This window comes from Sus scrofa, chromosome 4 (assembly GCF_000003025.6).
Source record: "Sus scrofa isolate TJ Tabasco breed Duroc chromosome 4, Sscrofa11.1, whole genome shotgun sequence".
Taxonomy (NCBI): Eukaryota; Metazoa; Chordata; class Mammalia; order Artiodactyla; family Suidae; genus Sus; species Sus scrofa.
The window spans coordinates 79,732,552-79,754,968 of NC_010446.5; the positions used below are offsets into that span (position 1 = coordinate 79,732,552).

At 44.6% G+C, this 22,417-nt stretch overlaps 1 protein-coding gene across 4 annotated transcripts in view; it reads left to right on the forward strand.

Moving 5' to 3' along the window:
* PRKDC (protein kinase, DNA-activated, catalytic polypeptide) overlaps window positions 1-22,417 on the forward strand; it is a 162,772-nt gene that overhangs the window by 45,177 nt on the left and 95,178 nt on the right. For all 4 annotated transcript variants that reach the window (XM_021089419.1, XM_021089420.1, XM_021089422.1 and 1 more), the window contains 6 exons: window positions 1,411-1,518; window positions 4,429-4,655; window positions 13,592-13,686; window positions 15,163-15,262; window positions 18,013-18,146; window positions 20,903-21,157. In XM_021089419.1, coding sequence (XP_020945078.1) covers window positions 1,411-1,518; window positions 4,429-4,655; window positions 13,592-13,686; window positions 15,163-15,262; window positions 18,013-18,146; window positions 20,903-21,157 — 919 coding nt within the window. The remainder of the gene's footprint in view (window positions 1-1,410; window positions 1,519-4,428; window positions 4,656-13,591; window positions 13,687-15,162; window positions 15,263-18,012; window positions 18,147-20,902; window positions 21,158-22,417) is intronic.

Sequence of the window (22,417 nt, forward strand, 5' to 3'; positions counted from 1 at the left end):
GCAATGCTGGATCCTTAACCCCCTGAGCAAGGCCAGAGATCGAACCCGCAACCTCATGGTTCCTAGTCGGATTCATTAACCACTGAGCCACGATGGGAACTCCAAAGTGTATGTTTGTTTTTATACTCATGTATATACATATTTAAATGTGTATAAATCAAACATGTTGAAATTTTTTTGCTTTTTTTAGGGCTGCACCCATGGCATATGGAAGTTCCCAGGGTAGAGGTCGAATCTGATCTCCTGCTGCTGGCCTACACCACAGCACATGAGGGATCCAAGATGCATCTGCGACCAAATAGCACAGCTCATGGCAAACTTGCATCCTCATGGATACTAATTGGATTTGTTACTGCTGCACCACAATGGGAACTCCCTCAAATCTATTGAAATTTAACAGTGATTTTGAATAGTAACAGTGATTACCTTTTGGAAATAGGATTGTAGATGGATGATTTTATACTTTTACTGCAATTTCTGTAAGGGGTATGTGTGTACAAATATATATAATTTACTTGCTAAGATTACAAAATAAGGATTTCCCTGAAGGTTTAGTGGTTAAGGATCCAACATTGTTACTGCTGTGGCTCAGGTGTGATCCCTGGCAGGAATTACTTCATGCTGCAGGTGCAGCTGGAAAAGAGAGAATACAAAATGAATCTTTTAGGAAATAAAAGTGATGCTTTAAGACCAGGTTAAACTTCCAAGCTGAGATGTAAGACCCTTGTACTTTGATTATGTAAAAATTGCTTCAGAGTTTAGAAAGATATTTTTTGGGGGAGATTTAGCAAAGTGCAAGAGAACTTGTTGTGGTTCCCATTGTGGCTCAGTGAGTTAAGAACAGAACATAGTGTCCTTTGGATGTGGTTTTGATCCCTGGCCTTGCTCAGGGGGTCAGGGATCCAGCATTGCCGTGAACTGTGGTATAGGTTGCAGACACGGCTCAGATCTGGCGTTGCTGTGGCTCTGGCGTAGGCCAGTGGTTACAGCTCCGATTCGACCCCTAGTCTGGGAACTTCCGTAAACTGTAGGATGGGGTACCTCTCCCCTGGACGTCCTGTGTGTGGGGCATGGAGCTGGCTCCCGGCCTGTCACCACGGGGGTGGGAGGTGGGGCTGGATAATGACCTGCATCCCGTGCTATGCATGTTCAGGTCACGTGAATCTAGATGAATCTGGTGAAAACTGGCACTGGTACCCTGTCACCCTCTCGTTAGAGGAACAGAAAGTCTTAGTGCTCTCAGGAAGGACAGCAGGCAGATGGCATCTTCCACAGAAGTGAACTAGAGAAGGAATCCAGTAAACCATCGTGGCTTTACTGGATTTTATTTTAATTTGTCTCTTGTAAGTAGAACTCTTTTTGATGTGAAATTTACATGAAGAAAAGAAACTGATGGTGCTGCTTCCTCAGGTGACAAGGCAGCTCTTTGAGCCGCTAGTCATGCAGCTGATTCACTGGTTCACCAACAATAAGAAGTTCGAGAGTCAGGACACTGTGGCGCTCCTAGAAACGATACTGGTGAGTAATGGTTGTGCTTTTCCTGTTGTTCCCACTGACTGCTTGTATTTGATCCACACTCAGACCTTTAAGGAAAGCTACCTGTCAAGGTATCAGAAGGTAGCACTGGCTCTGATTGTTATCATCTTTTGCTCTTGTCGTAGAGAACTGGAGAGGTGGCATTTTAATGAGCGGGGTACAGTATTCATTTAATTAAGTGATAGTTTTTAATATTTGTAAGACGATATTCGCTTTTTTGGTTTTTTGGGGGGCATGTTGTGAATTTGACATGCTTCATCTGATTAACAGTGTGGTGTGTGTGTTCAGGGTGGAAGGGGTGAATCAGAGTATTCTTGGACTTTGGTCAGAGTTGCAGTATTCTTTATTATTCTTTTTCGTGTCTACAGTATAACAGTTAACTCAGGTGTGAAAGGAATTTTTTGAGGTTCTCCCATTTTCTCTTGTATTTGCATTCAGTGACTAAGACCCTGGGAAGTAGTAGCTCACCGTTTGCATAGAGCATCCTGAGGTGCTGGAGGCAGAACTGTCGGCATCATCACTGGTTCACTGAGGGTAGGAGCTGTGTAGTCAGGGAGTTCCCTCTGTGGCGCAGTGGAATAAGAAGCTGACTCTAGCAGTTTGGGTCACCGGGGAGGTGTGGGTTTGGTCCCTGGTTTGGCACAGTGGGTTAAAGGATCTGGTGTTGTTGTAGCTGTAACGTAGGTCGCAGCTGTGGCTCAGATTCAACCCCTGGCCCCGGAACTTCCATGTGCCTTGGGCGTGGCCATTAAAAAAAAAAAAGAAAAGAAAAGAAAAAAGAAGCAGTGTAGTCAGTCAAATCTTTACTGTCTTTCCACACTTATAATACTTTTCTGAATTTATGCAAATGGCTTTACATTTCATTTGTTTAATGTCATTTTTATTTTTTTGGTCGTCTCTGTGGCATGCAGAAGTTCCTGGTCAGCAGCAGTGACAGCACTGAATCTTTAACCACTAGGCCACCAGGGAACTCCTGAATGTCATCTTAATTGGTTTTTACCTATTATTTCAAACCTATAATTTTGTCCCCAGTTGAACACATAGCAGATTTGTCCAAACAGACATTCTTTTTTTTTTTTTTTTTGTCTTTTTAGGGCAGCACCCGCGGCACATGGAAGTTCTCAGGCTAGGGGTCGAATCGGAGCTACAGCTGCTGGCCTACACCACAGCCATAGCAACACAGGATCTGAGCCTTGTCTGCAACCTACCCCACAGCTCATGGCATCACTGGATCCTTAACCCACTGAGCAAGGCCAAGGATCGAACCTGCATCCTCAAAGATGCTAGTTGGGTTTGTTAACCACTGAGCCACCTAGGGAACTCCCAAACAGACATTCTTAAATGTCATGTTTTTGCAAATAGGTTCGCATTTGAATCTGTGTCGTCTCTGTTTAAGATGAGATGACGTGTGTCGGGCAGAGTGGCAGAGGTCGCACAGAGAGCCACCAAACACCTGCTGTTGTCCCCGTGGTGTGTGGAATTGTTAGCAGTGAGTCCTCTTTTGGCTCTCAGAGTCGCCCCAGTCAGATGCTACTTATGGGCGGTGGGAGTTACTGAACGTTTTTAATTAGGAGGACGAGGTAGACATACCTATGGTTTAACTCCCTGCAGTGTCTGCAGTGACATCTGATTGGAGCAAATACATTTAACTATGTTTAACTTGTGGCTTCTTCAGATGGATTTATTCTAGTGTTTCTAGTCCAGAGTTTCTATCTTTGCTGTTTCTTTTCCCTTTTTGACCTTCGAAGGTAGCTTAAGTCAGGGCTGCAAAAAAAAAAAAAATCGGGAGAGATGATGATGGAAAATGAGGTGCTGTGGAAAGCACAGCTAGAGGAGGAAGTGAGAGGCTGGCGGCCCTCCAGCCCGAGTGTCCAGCGGCTTCCTCCGTCCAGGCACAGCTCAGCGCTGAGGGCCCTGAACGCCTCTGCCCTTTCCCAAGTCTGTTCCCATCACTTTCGTTAATTCTCATTGGTGCTGTGGTCAAAGGTGACAAAATCAAAGTAGCAAGGGACTGGGGATGGAGAGGGAATTCTTACTTCAGTGTCAGTTCACTCGAACTGTGCGGCTCGAAGAGGGAAACAAACTTCAGATCTCCTTAGCTGTTTTTTAGAGACTGCCTTTGTGGAGACTGCACTGACAGAAAGATCTATTTTTAGAGCCGCACCTCTCTTCCATTTTTCTCTGTGTAGCATTACAGTTTCCTTGGAATTTGCAAGGGTCTTATTCTCCTTTTTTTTTTTTTTTTCATGGCTGTACCTGTGACACATTGATTCTCAGACCAGGGATCTAATCTGAGCTGCAGCTGTAGCAATGCTGGGTCCTTAACCCACTGCACCATGCTGGAGATCAAAGCCACCCCTCTGCAGAGACCCGAGCAGCTGCACTCGGATCCTTTACCCACTGTGCCACAGCAGGAGCTCCTCCTTCTTTCCAATAAATAAAGTATTTCAGACACTTGTGAAGTAGAATCAACAGCAGTTTGTAGGATATAGTCATTGTGTTTCTAAAGGGAAAGAAAAAGACTGCTTTGGTGTTATAAGTGAAATATTCTCCCTCTCTCTCTTTTTGGACACACTGGCACGTGGAAGTCCCCTTCTTCGGGATCAACAGAAGCAGTGACAACACCTGACCTTTAACCAGCTGAGCCCCCAGTGACCTCCCTGTTCTCTTTCTCCCCTCCCCCCACAGATTTTTTTTTCTCATAGATTTTTGTTTAAAAGCATTTTCATTATGTCAAAGGGAATCTGTTATTAGAGTCTAGATTTTAGACAGTCAGATTGGTTTGACTAGTGTGTGTTTTTTCTTAATGCTCTATGTTAACTTTCATAAATACTCCAGTTATGCTCAGAAGCAGACTAGGGAATTCAGTTCTCATTTTATCCTTTCTTTCAGGATGGAATTGTGGACCCTGTTGACAGTACTTTAAGAGATTTTTCTGGTCGATGTATTCAAGAATTCCTCAAATGGTCCATTAAGCAGACAACACCGCAGCAGCAGGAGAACAGTCCAGTAAATACCAAATCGCTTTTCAAGAGACTGTACAGCTTTGCACTTCACCCCAATGCTTTCAAGAGGCTGGGAGCTGCCCTTGCTTTTAATAATATCTACAGAGAATTCAGGTGAGTAGCCACACAACAGGAAAGCATGTAAAGTTGTTTAAATGTTGAGTAGTGGTTTCATAAAGCGACTGGATTTTTTTTTTTTTTTGGCTTTTTAGGGCTGCACCCACGGAATATGGAGGTTCCCAGGCTAGGGATCTAATCAGAGCTGTAGCTGCCGGCCTACACCACAGCAACTCCAGATCTGACCCGTATCTGTGACCTACACCACAGCTCATGGCAATGCCGGATCCTTAACCCACTGAGCGAGGTCAGGGATTGAACCCACAACCTCATGGTTCCTAGTCGGATTCGTTTCCACTGCGCCATGACGGGAACTCTGGGACTGGATGTTTTTGATCAAACATTTAGTAAATAATTACATGCTATTTTCAGGGGGTTAAATGATTGGAAAAATGCAGTTTGCATTCCAAAAAGGTCCTGAGCACTAAATTCAAGCATTACACTGCACAGCCTGGTAAGAGCAGCACAAGACATTGTGCAGAAGAGGTGTGTCCGACCCAGTCTGGGTGGGTCAGGGAGGCTTCCTCCAGCACCAACACTTGGGACGAGACTTAGAGGGTGAGTGCACACCAGCCCAAGCATTTCAGGTTGGGGGATGGGGCAGCGGTCAGAGATGGGCCATGTATAAGGAGGTGAAGGGGTTTTCTCCTCCTTGTCATACAGTTTGAGGCTTGGAAGGGCCCCAGCTGAGGCTGGCCAGTAGCTTCTGTCTGAAGAGTTTAGACGTGAGGTGCATGTGGCGTAGGAGTGGGGAATGATGTTGTTAGACTCCTCCTGAAGATCACCTGCCTGTGGCTGTGTGGAGAGTGAACAGGCTCTTTCACAGCCCTGACCTAAGGCTCTAGTAGGGTGTGTTCGTTAGTTCATTGCTAATTAGGACCGATAACATGCGTGCCAGATGCTGACTATACAAAGATGTGGCCCTTTGTGAGGGTTGCATTTTAAAGAGAGGTAGAGGGAGTTCCCTGGTGGCCTAATGGGTTGAGTGTCCAGTCTTGTCCCTGCTGTGGCATGGGTTTGATTGATCCCTGGTGGGAACTTCCACATGCCATGGGCACAGCCAGAACATAATGATAATAAAATGAAAAAGAGAGGTAGATAGTATTTAATCAGTCACATAGATAAAGGTAAAATTTGTAGCTGAAATCAGTGCTTTTAACTAGTGGCACATGATCACTAAAGAGTCTTATAACGAGGAATCTGACTACATGGTCACAATAGCTTCTCAGGAAATGGCAGTTGGGATAGTGATGAGGGAGCAGGTGTAATAGTAAGAGAGATGATGGATGGATGGGGCTCTGGCTCTGTGTGTAGGCCTGTGCACATTTGTATGAAAATCGACTGGAGTTGGAAGTCATTGTACTGATTGATTGATTGATTGATTTTTGCACATCCACAGCAGTGGAAGTCCCTGGGCCAGGGATCAAACCTGTGCCCTAGTAGTGACTTGAGCCCTATCAGTGACAGTGCTGGATCCTTAACCCACTGGGCCACCAGGGAACTCCAATTTTTTTTTTTTTTTTTTTTGAGGTGTACTTGATAGAAAACATTACGTTTCTGGTGTGCAGTGTAGTGACTGACAATTTTTGAAGATTATGCCCCCTTTATAGTCATTACAGAATATTGGCTGTGTCCCCTGGACTGTGCCATGTCTCCTTGTTGCTTCTCTATCTTACGCACATAGTACTTTGGGTCTCTAAGTCTTCTCCATCTTGCCCTCCCCCTTCCTTCTCCCCATTGGTAACCACTAGTTATCTATATCCTCAAGTCTGTTTCTGTTTTGTTATATATGTTTAATTTTTTTAGAGTCCTGGTATGAGTGATATCATACAGTGTTTGTCTTTTCTCTCATCTATTTCACTAAGCATAATACTCTAGGACCATTCATGTTACAAATGGCAAGTTGTTGGGGTTTTTTTTTTATGGCTGAATAGTGTTCCATTGTATATATAAACCACATCTTCTTTATTCTTTCATTTGTTGATGGATACTTAGGTTGCTTCCATGTCCTGGCTATTGTAAATAAGGCGACAATGAACATTGAGATGCATGTTTTTTGTTTTTTTTTTTTAACCCTGGCCACACCCATGGCATGTGGAAGTTCCTGGGTCAGGGATTGAACCCGTGCTTCAGCAATGTTACAGGTGACAGTGGTTACAGTGCTGGATCCTTAACCAGTTGCACCACAGGGGAACTCCTGCATGTACCTTTTTTTTTTTTTTTTTTTTTTGGTCTTTTTTTTTTTTGTTGTTGTTGTTGTTGCTATCTCTTGGGCCGCTCCCACGGCATATGGAGGTTCCCAGGCTAGGGGTTGAATCGGAGCTGTAGCCACCGGCCTATGCCAGAGCCACAGCAACGCGGGATCCGAGCCGCGTCTGCAACCTACACCACAGCTCACAGCAACGCCGGATCGTTAACCCACTGAGCAAGGGCAGGGACCGAACCCGCAACCTCATGGTTCCTAGTCGGATTCGTTAACCACTGCGCCACGACGGGAACTCCATGTACCTTTTTTTTTTCCCCCTTTTTTCTTTTTAGGGCCGCACCAGTGACATATGGAAGTTCCCAGGCTGGGGGTCGAATCGGAGCTATAGCTGTTGGTCTGCACCACAGCCACATCAACATAGGATCTGAAAACGTACACCACAGCTCACGGTGATGCCCAATCCCTGACCCACTGAGCGAGGCCAGGGAACGAATCTCCATCTTCACAGATACTAGTTGGATTTGTTTTTGCTATGCCACAAGGGGAACTCCCTCTTTTTTTTTTTTTTTTTTAGCTATTTCTTGGGCCGCTCCTGCGGCATATGGAGGTTCCCAGGCTAGGGGTCGAATCGGAGCTGTAGCCACCGGCCTACGCCAGAGCCAGAGCAACGCGGGATCTGAACCGCGTCTGCAACCTACACCACAGCTCACGGCAACGCCGGATCGTTAACCCACTGAGCAAGGGCAGGGACCGAACCCGCAACCTCATGGTTCCTAGTTGGATTCATTAACCACTGCGCCACGACGGGAACTCCCCTCTTTTTTTTTTTTAAATGGCTGCATCCCTGGCATATGGAAGTTCCCAGGCCAGGGACTGAATCCATGCTGCAGCTGTGGTAACGCTGGATCCTTTGGCCCATTGCACAGGCTGGGGATCAGACCTGCTTGTCCTAGCAACCTGAGCTGCTGCAGTACGAATTTTAACCCATTGCGCCAAGGTGGAAACTCTCCATGTGTGTCTTTTTGAATTGTGGTTTTCTGCAGATATATGCCCAGGAGTGGGATTGCTGGGTCATTTGGTAGTTCAGTTTTTAGTTTTTTGAGATATTGCCATACTGTTTTCCACGTGGGTGTACCAGTTTATATTCCCACCAACAGTGCACAAGGCGTCCCTTTTCTCCACATCCCCACCTGCACTCGTTATTTGTATTCTTTTTGATGACAGCTGTTCCTACAGGTATGTGGGGATATTGTGGTTTTGATCTGCAATTCCCTGATGATTAGTGATATTGAGCATTTTTTCGTGTGCTTGTTGTCCATCTGTGTGCTTTCTTTGGAAAAATGTATATTCAGGTCTTCCGCCCAATTTTTAATTGGGCCGTTTGTGTTTCTTTGATGTAGAGCTGTGTGAGCTCTTTATATATTTTGAATATTAACCCCCATCAGTCATGTTATTTGCAAATATTTTCTCGCATTCAGTAAGTTGTCTCTTTGTTTTGTTGATGGTTTTCTTTGCTGTGCAAAAGCTTTTTTTAAGCTTAGTTAGGCAACATGTGTTTATTTTTGCTTTTGTTTCTTTTGCTTTAGGAGACAGATCCAAGAAAATACTGCTACAGTTTATGTTAGAGTGTTCTGCCTTTGTTTTATTCTAGGACTTTTAAAGTTTCTGGTCTTATTATATTTAGGTCTTAAACCCATTTTTTTTTTTTTTTTTTTTTTTTTTTGGCTTCTTAGGGCTGGACCTGTGACATATGGAAATTCCCAGGCTAGGTCAAATGGGAGCTGCAGCTGCTGGCCAGCGCCATGGCCAAAGCAATCTGGGATCTGAGCCACATCTGTGACCTACACTGCAGCTCATGGCAACACTGGATCCTTAACCCACTGAGTGAGGCCAGGGGTTCAACCTGTATCCTCATGGATACCAGTCAGGTTAGTTACTGCTGAGCCACGACAAGAATTCCTTAAATCCATTTTGAGTTTATTTTTGTGTATGGTGTTGGAGAGTATTCTAATTTCGTTCTTTTACATGTAGCTGTTCAGTTTTCCCAGCACCACTTACTGAAGAGATTGTCTTTTCTCCATTGTATATTCTTGACTCCTTTGTCATAAACTAATTGACCATAAATGGGTGGGTTTATTTCAGGGCTCTTTGTCCTGATCTATGTGTCTGTTTTTGTGCCAGTACCATACTGTTTTGATTACTGTACAGTGTAGTCTGAAGTCAGGGAGCGTGATTCCTCCAGCTCTGTTCTTTCAAGATTGTTTTGAATACTTGCAATCTTTTGTATTTCCATACAAGTTTTAAAATTATTTGCTCTAGTTCTGTGAAAAATCCCCTTGCTGTTTTGATAATTTTTCTTTTCTTTTTTGACCTTTTAAAATTGTGAAACATATGTGTACAGAAGAGTGTTAAAACATGCTAAAACTACCACTATTTGCAGGAGACATGACATATATAGAAAACCCTAGAAGACACCACTGATAAAAATTGTTAGAACTGATAAACTCAGTGAAGTTGCAGGATCCAAAATCATTATATGAATCAACACACAAAAGTCTATTACCTTTCTGTGTGTTCACAATGAACTATCAGAAAGTGAAATTAAGAGGACCCTATCATTTACAATTACGTTAAAAAGAATTAAAAAACCTTGGAATAAATTTGACTAAGGAAGTGAAAATCTATGTACTGAAAACTGTAAGACATTGATGACAGAAATTTAAGAAGACACAAATAAACAGATATTTTGTGATCATGGGCTAGAAGAATTAATATTGTTAAAATGTCCATAATACCCAAAGCTATGTACAGATTCAGTGCAATGCCTATCAAAGTTCCAATGGCTTTTTTCACAGAAATAGAACAACAATCCTTAAATCTGTATGGAGCCACAAAGACCCCAAATAGCTAAAGCAGTCCTGAAAAAGAACAGGGCTAGAAGCATCATGCTTCTGATTTCAAACTGCAGTGTGAAGCTATAGTCATCAGAACATATGGTTTTGGTGTAAATACTGTCATAGATTAATGGAACAGAATAGAATGCCCAGAATTGAACCCACACACGTAAATGAATAAATATATAGATAGGCCATTCACAGAAACTAGCTTGAAATGAATTAAAGATTTGAATGTAAGACCTGAAATCATAAAATTCCTAGAAGTAAACATAGGCAGTAAGCTCCCTGGCTGAGGTCTTGGTGATGATCTTTTTCTTTAGGGCCACACGTACCGCATATGGAAGTTCCCAGGCTAGGGGTCAGATTGGAGCTGTGGCTGCTGGCCTTCACCACAGTCACAGCAATGCCAGATCTGCGTTGCATCTGTAACCTATGCTGCAGCTTGTGGAAATGCTGAGTCCTTAGCCCACTGAGCGAGGCCAGGGATCAAACCCGCATCTTCTCCAACAGTATGTCGAGTTCTTAGCCTGGTGAGGCATAATGGGAGTCCCATTGACAGTGATTTTTTGAATTTGGCACCAAAAGCAAAATAATGAGCAAATGAGACAATTCAGACTAAAAAGCTGCACAGCAACAGAAATGATCAACAAAATGAAAAGGCTCAAGTTCCCTTGTGGTGCAACCTGTTAAGGATCTGGTTCTGTCACTGCAGTGGCTTGGGTTGCTGCTGTGGGCAGGTTCACTCCCCGGCCCAGGAACTTTCATGTGCCACAGGCGCGGCCAAGAGAAAAACATGAAAAGGCAGCCTACACAGTAGGAGAATATATTACAAATCATTTATCTGATAAAGGGTTGATATCCAAGATATATCAAGAGCTCAATAGCAAAAAAAAAAAAAAAAATCTGATTAAAAAACCGGCAGAAAATGTGAATAGAGATTTTTGCATAGAAGACATAGAAATGGCCAGTTGTTACGTGAAAAGGTGCTCCACATCCCCGATCATCAGGGAATGCAAATCAAAACCCCAAAGAGTTATCCCCTCACATGTGTCAGAATGGCTGTCATCAAAAAGACAACAAATAAATGTTGGTGAGGATGTAGAGAAGGGGATACACTGTTGGTGGGAATGTAAACTAGTGCAGCCACTGTGGGAAGCAGTGTGGAGGTTCTTGAAACTAAAAATGGAGGTACCATATGACCCAGTAATTCCACTCCTGGGTATTTATTCAAAAAAAGAGAAGCTTTATTTACAATAGCCCAGATATGGAAACAGCCTCCATGCCCATTGACAGATGAATGGGGACACACACTCATATACATGTGGTGAAATATTGCTCAGACATAAAAAGGAGGAAACCTTGCCATTTGTGACAACATGAATGGGGCTGGAGGGCACTCTGCTAAGTGAAGTAAGTCAGAGAAAGACAACTACTGCATGATCTCACTTATGTGTGGAATCTTAAAAAACAAAACAACAAGCTCATAGATAGAACAGAGGTTGCCAGAGGCAGGGGCTGGAGGCTCAGAGAAATGGGTGAAGGGGATCAAAAGGTACAAACTTCCAGTTATAAAGTGAGTCCTGGTGATACAGTGGATAGCACGCTGACTTTGGTTAATAACAGTGTCCTACATGTGAAACTTGCTAAGAGATCTTAAAAGTATCTTGTCCAAGACAAAAATTTTGTTACTGTGTCTTGACTGATGTAACTGGGCTTATGGTGACAAGTCCTTTTGCTGTACATATAATGTACAATTATATACATTGTTGTAATGTTATGTCAGTTACACCTCAATTTGAAAAACTCTAAAGTGTTTATAGTTCGTAGGATAATAACATAATAAAAGAAGTTCCTGCATCCTTACCACCTGGTTTAGAAATAGAGCATTATCAATATTCTGTTCCTGGGTTAATCATTCTCCGGGCTTCAATATTACTTCTAGCCTTGCTTTGCTTTTTGCTTCGTTACCTGTGTATGGTCGCTAAGCGGCACACTCTGGATTTTGGAAAGTAGCTGTTAGGCATAGACATGGCCAGGTAAGGATGGGTCAATGTTTTCACTGTCAGGTTAAGGATCCTGGGAAACTGCTGAACAGAGACTGGCTTCAGCTTCCTCGAGAGGTTCCAGGAGCTCTGTCCAAGGAGTTCGATTGATAAGGTCCTTGTTAGTCCTGGAAAGCCGAGCTCTTCAGAACTGCTGAGGGGGACGCACAGCCGTGAGTGCTGCTGCTGAGCCTGTGCACAACCCTTTAGTTTCCTCAGTCCGCAGGCGCCTGCCTCAGCTGTCGGGTGCGGGTCGAGCACAAGTCACTGGTGGGGTCAGGCGGAATGTGGGCCAGAGGGCAGCTTCTCTGGTGGGGCTGCTTGGGTCCCGCTCCTCTGGGTCTGTCCGCGTGGAAAACCCCGTCAGCAAGACCCTTGCCCGCCCTGTCACCTACCCTTGCTCCTAGGCACTCCTTCCCTGGTCCTGTCAGACCTGGTTTCCTGTCCCCTGTGCCGCCTTTCTCAGGTGCTCTGATTTGCTGGACCATATTCCAAGTGGCCTGGGGAAAAGATGCTGGAGGGAACCATGTCTGAGGGCCCATCCGTTGAATAAAGACACAGCTTCTGATGTTTCCTTCCTGTGTACTCATGAACTGTGCTGGAGAGCTTTCTTTGGACGTGATTTTGTTGTGTCATTTTTCTGCTCACCTCTTTGATTGGCTTCCATATCTAAGATAAAAGCTCTTAGACTCAGCCTGGCTTGCTAGGGCCTCCAATTTCAACCCCAGGCCCTGTAGTCCGACCGTGGAGTGCGCTTCTCCACGGCCTTTCCTGCTCCCGCTGCCTCCATGGCCTGTCCACACACCTTGATTCCTTTATTTTCTTGTCAGATCTGGGGGTGTGATGGGGAGTGTGGCAGACGTATGGTGCTTGTGGAACTCTGGGAGGCTTCTCAGGTCTCCCTCTGGGATTCAGAGTTTTTTTTTGTTTTCTAAATTAGGATAGGAGTTCTCTTGTAGCTCATTGGGTCCAGGATCTGGCTTGTCACTGCAGTGGTGCCGGGTTTGATCCTCGGCCTTGGAACTGCAAGTGTGGCCAAAAAAAAAAAAAAAAAAAAAAAAAAATTAGGATAATATTCCTGCTAAGCCAAACACCAATTTCCAGTCTTACTCTGCGTTGTCCTTGTCCCAGTCTAACACCTGCTGGTTCCTCGCTGTGGTTCCCGTTGTTCCAAGAAAGCGCTCCTTCCCAGAAGTGGGGCAGTGACCCTGTGCTTGGTCACACAACTGGAATGCCTGGCATTTTGTACTTAGTCATTCTCTGTCCTGTGTTACTGAGGAACAGATTTTCCAGGGAGAGGCTGGCCTGTGTCCGTGGCCTGCCCATGACTGGGGTCCCTGTCTGTAGGTGACCCACATGCAGCAGCTACACTTGTAAAAGGCCCAGAGATTATGGGTGGTGGTGAGCTTTTAGATTTTTGGATAGGTGGAGAGCTTTTAAAATGCCTTCATTGGAAAAGACTGTGGATGTGGTACCAGATCTTTTCTGTTATGTGTGATTTTAATGAGGTGTATGGAGCGTGGTCAGAACTGTGGCTTTAGAGTTTGGGTGTGAGCAGACCCACAGGTGGAGGGAGGTGCCTGTGAAAAGAACCTGTGTCTCTTGGGTCTGCTCTTGAGGAAGCTTTCATCTTTGAGAAGTATTTTAGGTTGTTTCATGTTTTAGAACGTTGGAGCCATTTTTGAAGACAAGTTGAGTTAAGGCATGTGTTGTTTAATAGCATTGCTTTTTCTCCTAATTTCTGTTCTGTGTTTTCTCAGCTGAGGCTCAGGACCCTTTATTTTGCAGGGAGGAAGAGGCGCTCGTGGAACAGTTCGTGTTCGAAGCCCTGGTTACGTACGTGGAGAGTCTGGCCTTGGCCCACGCAGACGACAGGTCCTTGGGTATGTCTCATTGGTGCTTTCTGCCTGCCCATAGCCTGGGAGAGCCTGTCTGCTGGGGGCTGGTTATTCCCCCGTGAGCAGCTGTCTGTCTTCTCTTCCACGGCTGACATGTAGGGTAACAGGTGAGGGGAAGATGGGCCCCCACTGTCTCAAACCCAGTTCGTACCCGAGGCATCCAAGTCTCCCCGCTAAGCCTCCCATGGCCCCCTGGTGGCCACTCAGCTTGACCCCTGTTTGGTCAGCAGCCTGTGGGGCCGTTTGATTGTAAAGGTCTAACGAAGCATCCAGTTAACTGTGGTGACACAGTTTGTGAAAACTTAGGATTGCACAAGGTAAAGAAAGCTGGATGCAGTAACCACTGACATAAGTTAAGTGTCTCTGAACTCATAAAGATAGAAGAATGTGATAAAGCTATTTGGACAGTAATTAAGACATAATTTTAAGATTCTGAGTTAGAAACAGGCTAGAGTGGCTAAGAGAGTGATGAATGATGGTCCTCACTTTCTCTCTGGAAGCCCAGGCGCTCTGAGCTGGGGGCCTCTGGATGGGCTGCACGCTGGGGCTCAGGCAGTGCTATGGGCTCTGCTGTGGGCCTCGCCACGGCTGGTGTATGGCTCTCCCTCCCACTCACCCAGACGGGGGCTGAGGGCGTGGGGATGCATCTCATCTTTTAGCAGATGGCTTGAGCTCTGTTACCCTTCATGTTGTTAGCTCTACTAATGAGCAAAAACACTTAGAATTGAGTCCTGCTATCGACAGCTTAAATTTGCTTGTCTCCACATCACATGTGGGTGAGTTTTCTCCACAAGTGAAACTTTACTCTTTTAAAAATCACTGCCAAAATGCTATAAAATGTGGTTGTAATGATCATTGTACAGCTATAAATGTAATTGAGTAATAAAAAAAATGCTATATAAAAAAAAATCACTGCCATATTAGAAAGCAGAGAAAGAAAACTTTCCCTGATATGGTATCAGAGGTCAAATAAGTTGTGCGAGACCCTTTTCTAAAATAACCCTAGAAGCCTGTAGATGGTTTTACCCTTGTACTTCTCTTCTACTCCGACAGTGGCTCTTATTTAGCTACAGTATGTTTGACCTAAATATTAAGGGGAGGTCAGGGAACTTATACCCCTGAAATAAGAGCACTAAATGGAGGTGCTCTGGCCTGCTCTGGGGGTCTCGTAAGCTGTGGAGTCCTCCTCCCATCTCAGACCCGGCCGGGAGGCTGTGCTGTGCCGGCTGGAGTTGCCGGTGTTGCTTTCTGGGCACCGCGCTATCCTGCAGCCTTGAAGATGGGTTTTGTTTTTGGACATGCACTCAATCATTTATTTAAATTTTGTATTTTGAGAGATGAAAAATACTATCTTTTGTAAAATCACCTTTTTAATTAAAAAGCTAGCCAGTAAGCCTGTGATGCTCTTCATTAATGATGACCAGTTGTCTTTCCCTCTGGAAACGGTGTCTGTGAGAGCAGGTACGGCCCAGCAGTGCTGCGATGCTGTTGACCACCTCGCGCGCATCATTGAGAAGAAGCACGTTTCTTTAAACAAAGCAAAAAACCGACGTCGGCCCCGGTATGTAATGTTGCTTCCTTTTCCATTTTTTCCCCCCACCATAAAATGAATTAGCAGTTAAAGGAGAATCTGGGAGGAATTTGTGGAAGTATGAAGTCAGTTTTCCAAAGTCATTAAAAAGCTTTCTGTTTGAAATGCTTCAAAGTATAGTTCTCGTTTATCTTGGTTAGGATAGTGGATACATTTTGAAAATTAGTTTTGTAACTAACATTTATTTTCTCAGCACTAACTTTTCATCTTTCTGTTTTTGTTTTTATTTGTTATTAAAGTATAGTTGATTTATAATGTGCCAATTTCTGCTATAGAGCAAAGTCACACACACACACACACACACACATTCTTTTTCTCATATTATCTTCCATCATGTTCTGTCCCAAGAGACTGGATCTAGTTCCCTGTGCTGCACAGTAGGACTTCATTGCTTATCCATTCTAAATGTAACAGTTTGCATCTACAGCAGTTTTTGAATACAAATGTGGAATTATCTGACTGAAATATGCATGAACTGCTATGGAGTAAGTTTGAAATGTAAGAACCAAAATATTGAAATAGTATGATTTTGACAGACAAGGAATTACAGAATTATGAAATGAAAGTACTCGAAACCAGGGCTGGGTTATTGCCCAGTGGTTTCCAGTCTTATCTCTCATTTCCATCCCAGCAGGGTCTCATTCTCCAACAGGATGGGGGGATGCCATCATTTGGCCCCGCCTGTGTTTGGTGTCTGCTGGCTGCCGCCATTCTGCATACGCCTTGGCCTTGTGGACTGGTCATTAAATTCCCTCTGCAGTTCTATTTTTTTTTTTATTTTATGATTTTTATTTTTTCATTATAGTTGATTTACAGTGTTCTGTCAATTTCTACTGTATAGCATAGTGAGCTAGTCACACACACATAGATATATTTTTTTCTCACATTGTCCTCCACCATACTCCATCACAAGTGACTAGATATAGTTCCCTGTGCTATACAACAAGATCTCATTGCTTATCTATTCCAAATGCAATAGTTTGCATCTATTAACCCCAGATTCCCAGTCCATCCCACTCCCTCCCCCTTGGCCACCACAAGTCTGTTCTCAAAGTCCACAAGTTTTTCTGTGGAAAGGCTCATTGTGCCATATATTGGATTCCAGATATGAGTTGTATCATATGGTATTTGGTTTTCTCTTTCTGACTTCTCTTAGTATCAGTCTCTAGCTACATCCATGTTGCTGTAGATGACATTTCCTCCTTTTTTCCTCCTTTATGGCTGAATAGTATTCCATTGTGTATGTGTACCACATCTTCTTAATCCATTCATCTGTTGATGGACATTTAGGTTGTTTCCATGTCTTGGGTATTGTGAATAGTGCTGCAATGAACATACAGATGCATGTATCTTTTTGAATGAAAGTTTTGCCTGAATATATATATGCCCAGGAGTAGCATTTCTGGGTCATATGGCAATTCTGTATTTAGTTTTTGGAGGTACCTCCTTGCTGTTTTCCATAGTGCTTGTACCAGTTTACATTCCCACCAACAGTGTAGGAGGGTTCCCTGTTCTCCATGGCCTCTGCGGTTTTAAAATTGATTCTTCCAGATCCTGCCACTAACTTGTAACATCTCTTTAGGTCATTTTTGCTCAAACTTGAGCATCAGAATTACTTTGAGGTCCAGTTAAAACGAAGATGGCTCAGCCCTACCCTCAGAATCTGCTAATTTTTTGGGTCGGCTGAGAATTTGCCTTTCTGTCAAGTTTACAGATAATACTGATAGAGGTGGTCCAGGGGCCACAGTTGAGAAGCACTACTTTAGGTCTTAAACCACCTTTTGTTTCAAAGTGCATTGAAAAGGAAACATGACAATACTTTGTGCTGTTCTTTTAGGAAATGCTTTTAAATTTTTCCCTCAATTAAAAATAAAGGTTTAGCAGCATTTAGGACCTATTTACCCTGTGATGTTTGGATTATATTCTTCTTCTTCTTCTTCTTTTTTTTTTTTTTTTTTTTGTCTTGTGTCTTTCTAGGGCCGCACCCGAGGCATACGGAGGTTTCCAGGCTAGGGGTCTAATCGGAGCTGTTGCTGCCAGCCATTTATTTCCACTCTGCCCTGATTGTATTCTAATGATAATACCTTAAAAGTAAATTCAGAAGTTTCTGTTGTGGCTCAGTGGGTTAAGAATGTGACTAGTGGAGTTCCTATTGTGGCTCAGCTGAAAGGAACCTGACTAGCATCCATGAGGACACAGGTTCAATCCCTGGCCTCATTCAGTGGGTTAAGGATCCAGCGTTGCTATGAGCTGTGGTGTAGGTCACGGACATGGCTTGGATCTGGTGTGGCTGTAGCTGTGGTGTAGGCCAGCAGCTACAGCTCCGATTCAACCCCTAGCCTATGAACCTCCATATGGCGCAGGTCCAGCCCTAAAAAAACAAAAAACAAACAAACAAACAAAAAGAATGTGACTAGTACCCATGAGGATGCCGGCTGGTTTGATCCCTGGCCTCATTCAGTGGGTTAAGGATCTGGCATTGCCACAAGCTGCTCCCAGCATTGCTGAGGTTGTGATGTAGGCTGGCATCTCCAGCTCCAATTCGACTCCTACCCTGGAAACTTCCATATGCTGCAGCTGCAGCCCTAAAAAGGGAAAAAAGTAAATTGAATGCCTTTTAATGAGGTTTCTACATGTATCAGGGTAGCAAAGTCAAATTTATGGTTTTAGACTCTGGGCTGCTGGGGCATGTGTTAAATACAGCGTGTTATCTCCTGCAGAGGGTTTCCACCTGCGGCATCCTTGTGCTTATCGGATGTGGTCCTGTGGCTGTTCGCCCATTGCGGGAGACCCCAGACAGAATGTCGACACAAATCCATAGAACTCTTTTATAAATTTGTTCCGTTATTGCCAGGTAAGGTGATCTTTATGTCCTATAAATGATGGGCTTTGTTTTTACCAGTAGTTTAGAGAGGCACTTAGTTAAAATGTGATCTTTCTATTCTTTAGAGAAATGTAGCCTAATAAATATAAAAGATAAGTATGTTCATTAGCCATTGCAGATCATTTAAATTTTTTTTTTTGGTCTTTTTGGGGCTGCCCCCATGCATATGGTGGTTCCCAGGCAGGGGTCCAATCAGAGTTATAGCCGCTAGCCTAGCTACAGCCACAGCAATGCTGGGTCCAAGCTATGTCTGTGACCTAACCCACAGCTCACTGCAACACCAGATCCTTAATCCATTGAGTGAGCTCAGGGATCGAACCTTTGTCCTCATGGATCCTAGCTGGGTTTGTTAACCACTGAGCCACAACGGGAACTCCAGATCATTTGTATGACAGGTGATAAAATATGGCTGTACCTTTCTCAAAGATTTATAGAAGGAAAGAACAAAAATGATGCTTTGTTGTTAGTCAGATGATACAAATGAAGTAAATTTAGAATTCCCAGTATCTTTTTTATTCCACTACATTTTTTCTTTTCTGTCCCATATTTAGAAGAAATTAAAGAGTTGGATAGCCATTGCATTTGTTAACATGCTATTCAGTTAAGATTTAGGGATCTTATTAATAGTTAAGGAAATAATGCAGTTGTTTTATTTCAGCATGTAATTAGGAATTGCCAGACTCCTAGTTCTGAATGATCTTAGATCCCATTGTGCTATTAAAAGAAAGCCATGGACCATGCTTTTCAGTAATTGCTGCACTAAACCATTAAACTGCTTACAGAGTTGAGATAGTTTCTACATTTCTCTGGAATAAATGTATTGTCCTGTTTCCTTCTGTAAGCCCATCCCCGAGTCTGGTAGCTCAGGCATGGGGAGCTCTGCCCCAGGAGCAGGACAGCCCAGGCTCTGGCTCCCCCTTTCTGGGCACTGAGCTCTACTCCAGGGCCAGGATGTGCGGGGCGTCTGGGTGAGCGCAGGGGGTGCTTCAGGAGCCATGAGCCAGAGACACTGTGGGGTTTCTTCAGGGAGGAAGAGGCGAAAGTTACTGTGTGTAATTCTGAAGGATTCTGCATTCTACTAAAGAATAGGTTGTGTTAAATACTCTACGTATTATGTATTATATATTGTAATGGTATTCATCTTATATATTAAATATACTATTTAAATGTGTATAGTATGTATATACTATAATTTTATGTGTATTGTAGGAATGTATATTTCTATTTTCAATTCAGAGAATCATTTCAAAAGCATTATTAGTATTTTATATTTGTTCCCTGCTTTAGTTTACAGAGTTAGTTTGACATGTTGTCATTCTCACAGCGGAATCAGTGCGGGGTGGATGGAGTGGAGGTTGGGGCGCTTCTTATTTTTGAAGGATATCAAGGCCTAGACACTGCAGAGGGAGGACGGCTGGCTGCAGCCCCATGATTTCTAGTGACATCAGCTCAGCTGACCCCAGGCATTTCTGCTGCTCCTTCTGTCAGCTTTCGGCCAGGGGGACTGTGTGTATTTTCAGTGAGATAACTAGAACTCCACCTCTCAGAATTGTCTTTGTTAAACTGGTGAACCCTGCCCTGCTGCCACCTTACGATTTACCCTCTTGTGCATCCTCCTGTGGGGCCTCTGCCTGGTGACTTTTAAAGGATGGGCTTAGGCATCCTTTGATGAGAGAGGTCCTGTGTCCCGCAGGAGTGCCCCGTGCCCTGGGGCCGGGCTGTGGACACCCAGGCCTGTGGGATGTAATGACACGTGCAGGTTCATCCGCACTGTGTGTCGGGGCCTTTGGGTGCTGGCGCTGTGAAAAGGGGCGGGTTGGGCAGAAAGGCAGAGGGACGGGCCCTGCTTGCTCTCAGCGGGTCTGGTTCTCCTTTGGACCTGTCCTCCCTGGTCCTTCATTTCTGCACATCCTCTTCTGCCGCTCTGACCTAACCCTTGGCGTAGAATTAAAATGTCTTCTCATTTACTCGTTGGAGTTTTATTTTCTTTGTTCTTTGCAAAAATAATGGAGTGTTTCATATTTCTTTCTAAAACAAACCTTGAAAACATGGTACTAATCTTTTATTTATATAGCTTGTGATAGGTGTTTTTTTGGTATAATAAACCCATTTCTTCTTCTTTTCAGAAATATATATATAACTGTTTTGGATTCTGCTCTAACTTCTCTAACTTAGAGTCAGAATGACTTAACCTTTTCAGAACTAGTGATTTCAGAGCATAGAAAATACATTTTTGATGTTTTTTTCTTTTTTTCTTTGCAATCTACACACACCACAGCTCATGGGAATGCTGGACCCTTAACCTAATGAGCGAGGCCAGGGATTGAACCAGTGTCCTCATGGATTTGTTTCTGCTGAGCCATGACAAGCACTCCAGATTAGTGATTTTTAATTATGTGAAAGTTATTTGTATGTCTATTTTATTTTTTTATTTTTTATTTTTTTGTCTTTTTGCTATTTCTTGGGCCGCTCCCATGGCGTATGGAGGTTCCCAGGCTAGGGGTCTAACTGGAGCTGTAGCCACCGGCCTACGCCAGAGCCACAGCAACGTGGGATCCGAGCCGCGTCTGCAACCTACACCACAGCTCACAGCAACGCTGGATCGTTAACCCACTGAGCAAGGGCAGGGACCGAACCCGCAACCTCATGGTTCCTAGTCAGATTCGTTAACCACTGCGCCACAATGGGAACTCCTGTATGTCTATTTTAATCTTCTCTTTTTTAAGGCAACAAATCCCCTTCCTTGTGGCTGAGAGACGTTATCCAGAAAGAAGATATTTCCTTTCTCATAAACACATTTGAAGGGGGAGGAGAGACTTGCGATAGGCCGTCTGGCATCCTCGCTCAGCCCACCCTCTCCCACCTGCGAGGGCCTTTCAGCCTGCGTGCGGTGCTGCAGTGGATGGACATGCTGCTGGCGGCGCTGGAGTGCTACAACACCTTCCTGGGCGCGAGGACCCTCGAGGCGGCCCAGATCATAGGTGGGTCACACCTCCCTGAGCCAGCACATCTGGGGAAAACCATCGGGATTTAGAGTAGACAGGCCCCTGGCCCCTCAAAGCTGTGGAAACGAGGAGAACAGGGGTCCTTTATTTAGTTCCACTGCTTCTTGGGCTCTCAGCAGGGGTGGCTGTGGCTCTTGGCTGAGGCTGCAGGTACGTGTCCAAAGTCGGTGCTGTTTTTTCACCCTGTTCACAGGGTTCTTTTTTTTTTTTTTTTTTTTTTTTTAAGGGCTGCACCCTCGGCACATGGAAGTTTCCAGGCGAGGGGTTATATCAGCTGCAGCTGCCGGCCTACACCACAGGCATAGCAATGCCAGATCCAAGCCTTGTCTGTGACTTACACTGCAGCTCCTGTCCACGCCAGATCCGTGACCCACACTGAGTGAGACCAAGGATCAAACCCACATCCTCATGGGTACCAGTTGTGTTCGTTAGCCCTGAGCCACAACAGGAACTCCCTGTTCACAGGTTCTTGATGACTCTTCCATAAAATAACCTTTTGAGGTTTTTGTGCCTGTTGTACACTGAGTTCTTCCTGACACGAGGATCTGTGGTCTTACTCCATGTTTCTGTGTAGCAGGTCTTTATTTTCCTTACATTTTGCTGTTTCTTGAGCATTTTTGCTGTGGTATGGCAGTGACAGTGTCGTTTGCAGAGGAGAGCAGCTAGGGTGGAACGTTTGTGTGTGAGGATGGCTCCGTCGTTGTGACCTGGGTGGCCTGTGGGAGTGGCAGCCCTGAGAGGCGCGGCCCCTGGGAGGGAGCGTCAGGAGCTGGTGGGCAGCTGAGAGATGTGCCCTCCGCTTGGAGGTTCTCTGAGCTTTTACCTGGATCCTCTCCCACGGGCTGAACTGAACCACAGACCTGCCCCTCAGCTCGTGTTCCGCTGCTTAGAGGAAGGGCCCCCACTCCAGCCACGGGGGCCGCTGACCAAAGGGACCGCCGTCCCCTCCTCAGTCTGTCAGAGGCAAGGTCTCTGTTACAGGCATTAGAGAGAAAGGCGCCTGGTTGCCTTCCTTCCAGCTTGAGGCTGGCAGGGCCAGGCCGGGGGGGCAGTGGGTACTGGGTACACATGCCCTAGGGCCAGGAGAACAGGGTTTATGCTGAGAAAATCTGACGCCAGCATGAGATTCTCAGAAGGGCAGGTCATAAAAGCTGTGCAACTTTATCGACAGCAGTAGTGGCTGTTCAGTTGCAAACAGTATCTTAAATGTGTTGAGAGATTTCATATATCCTCATT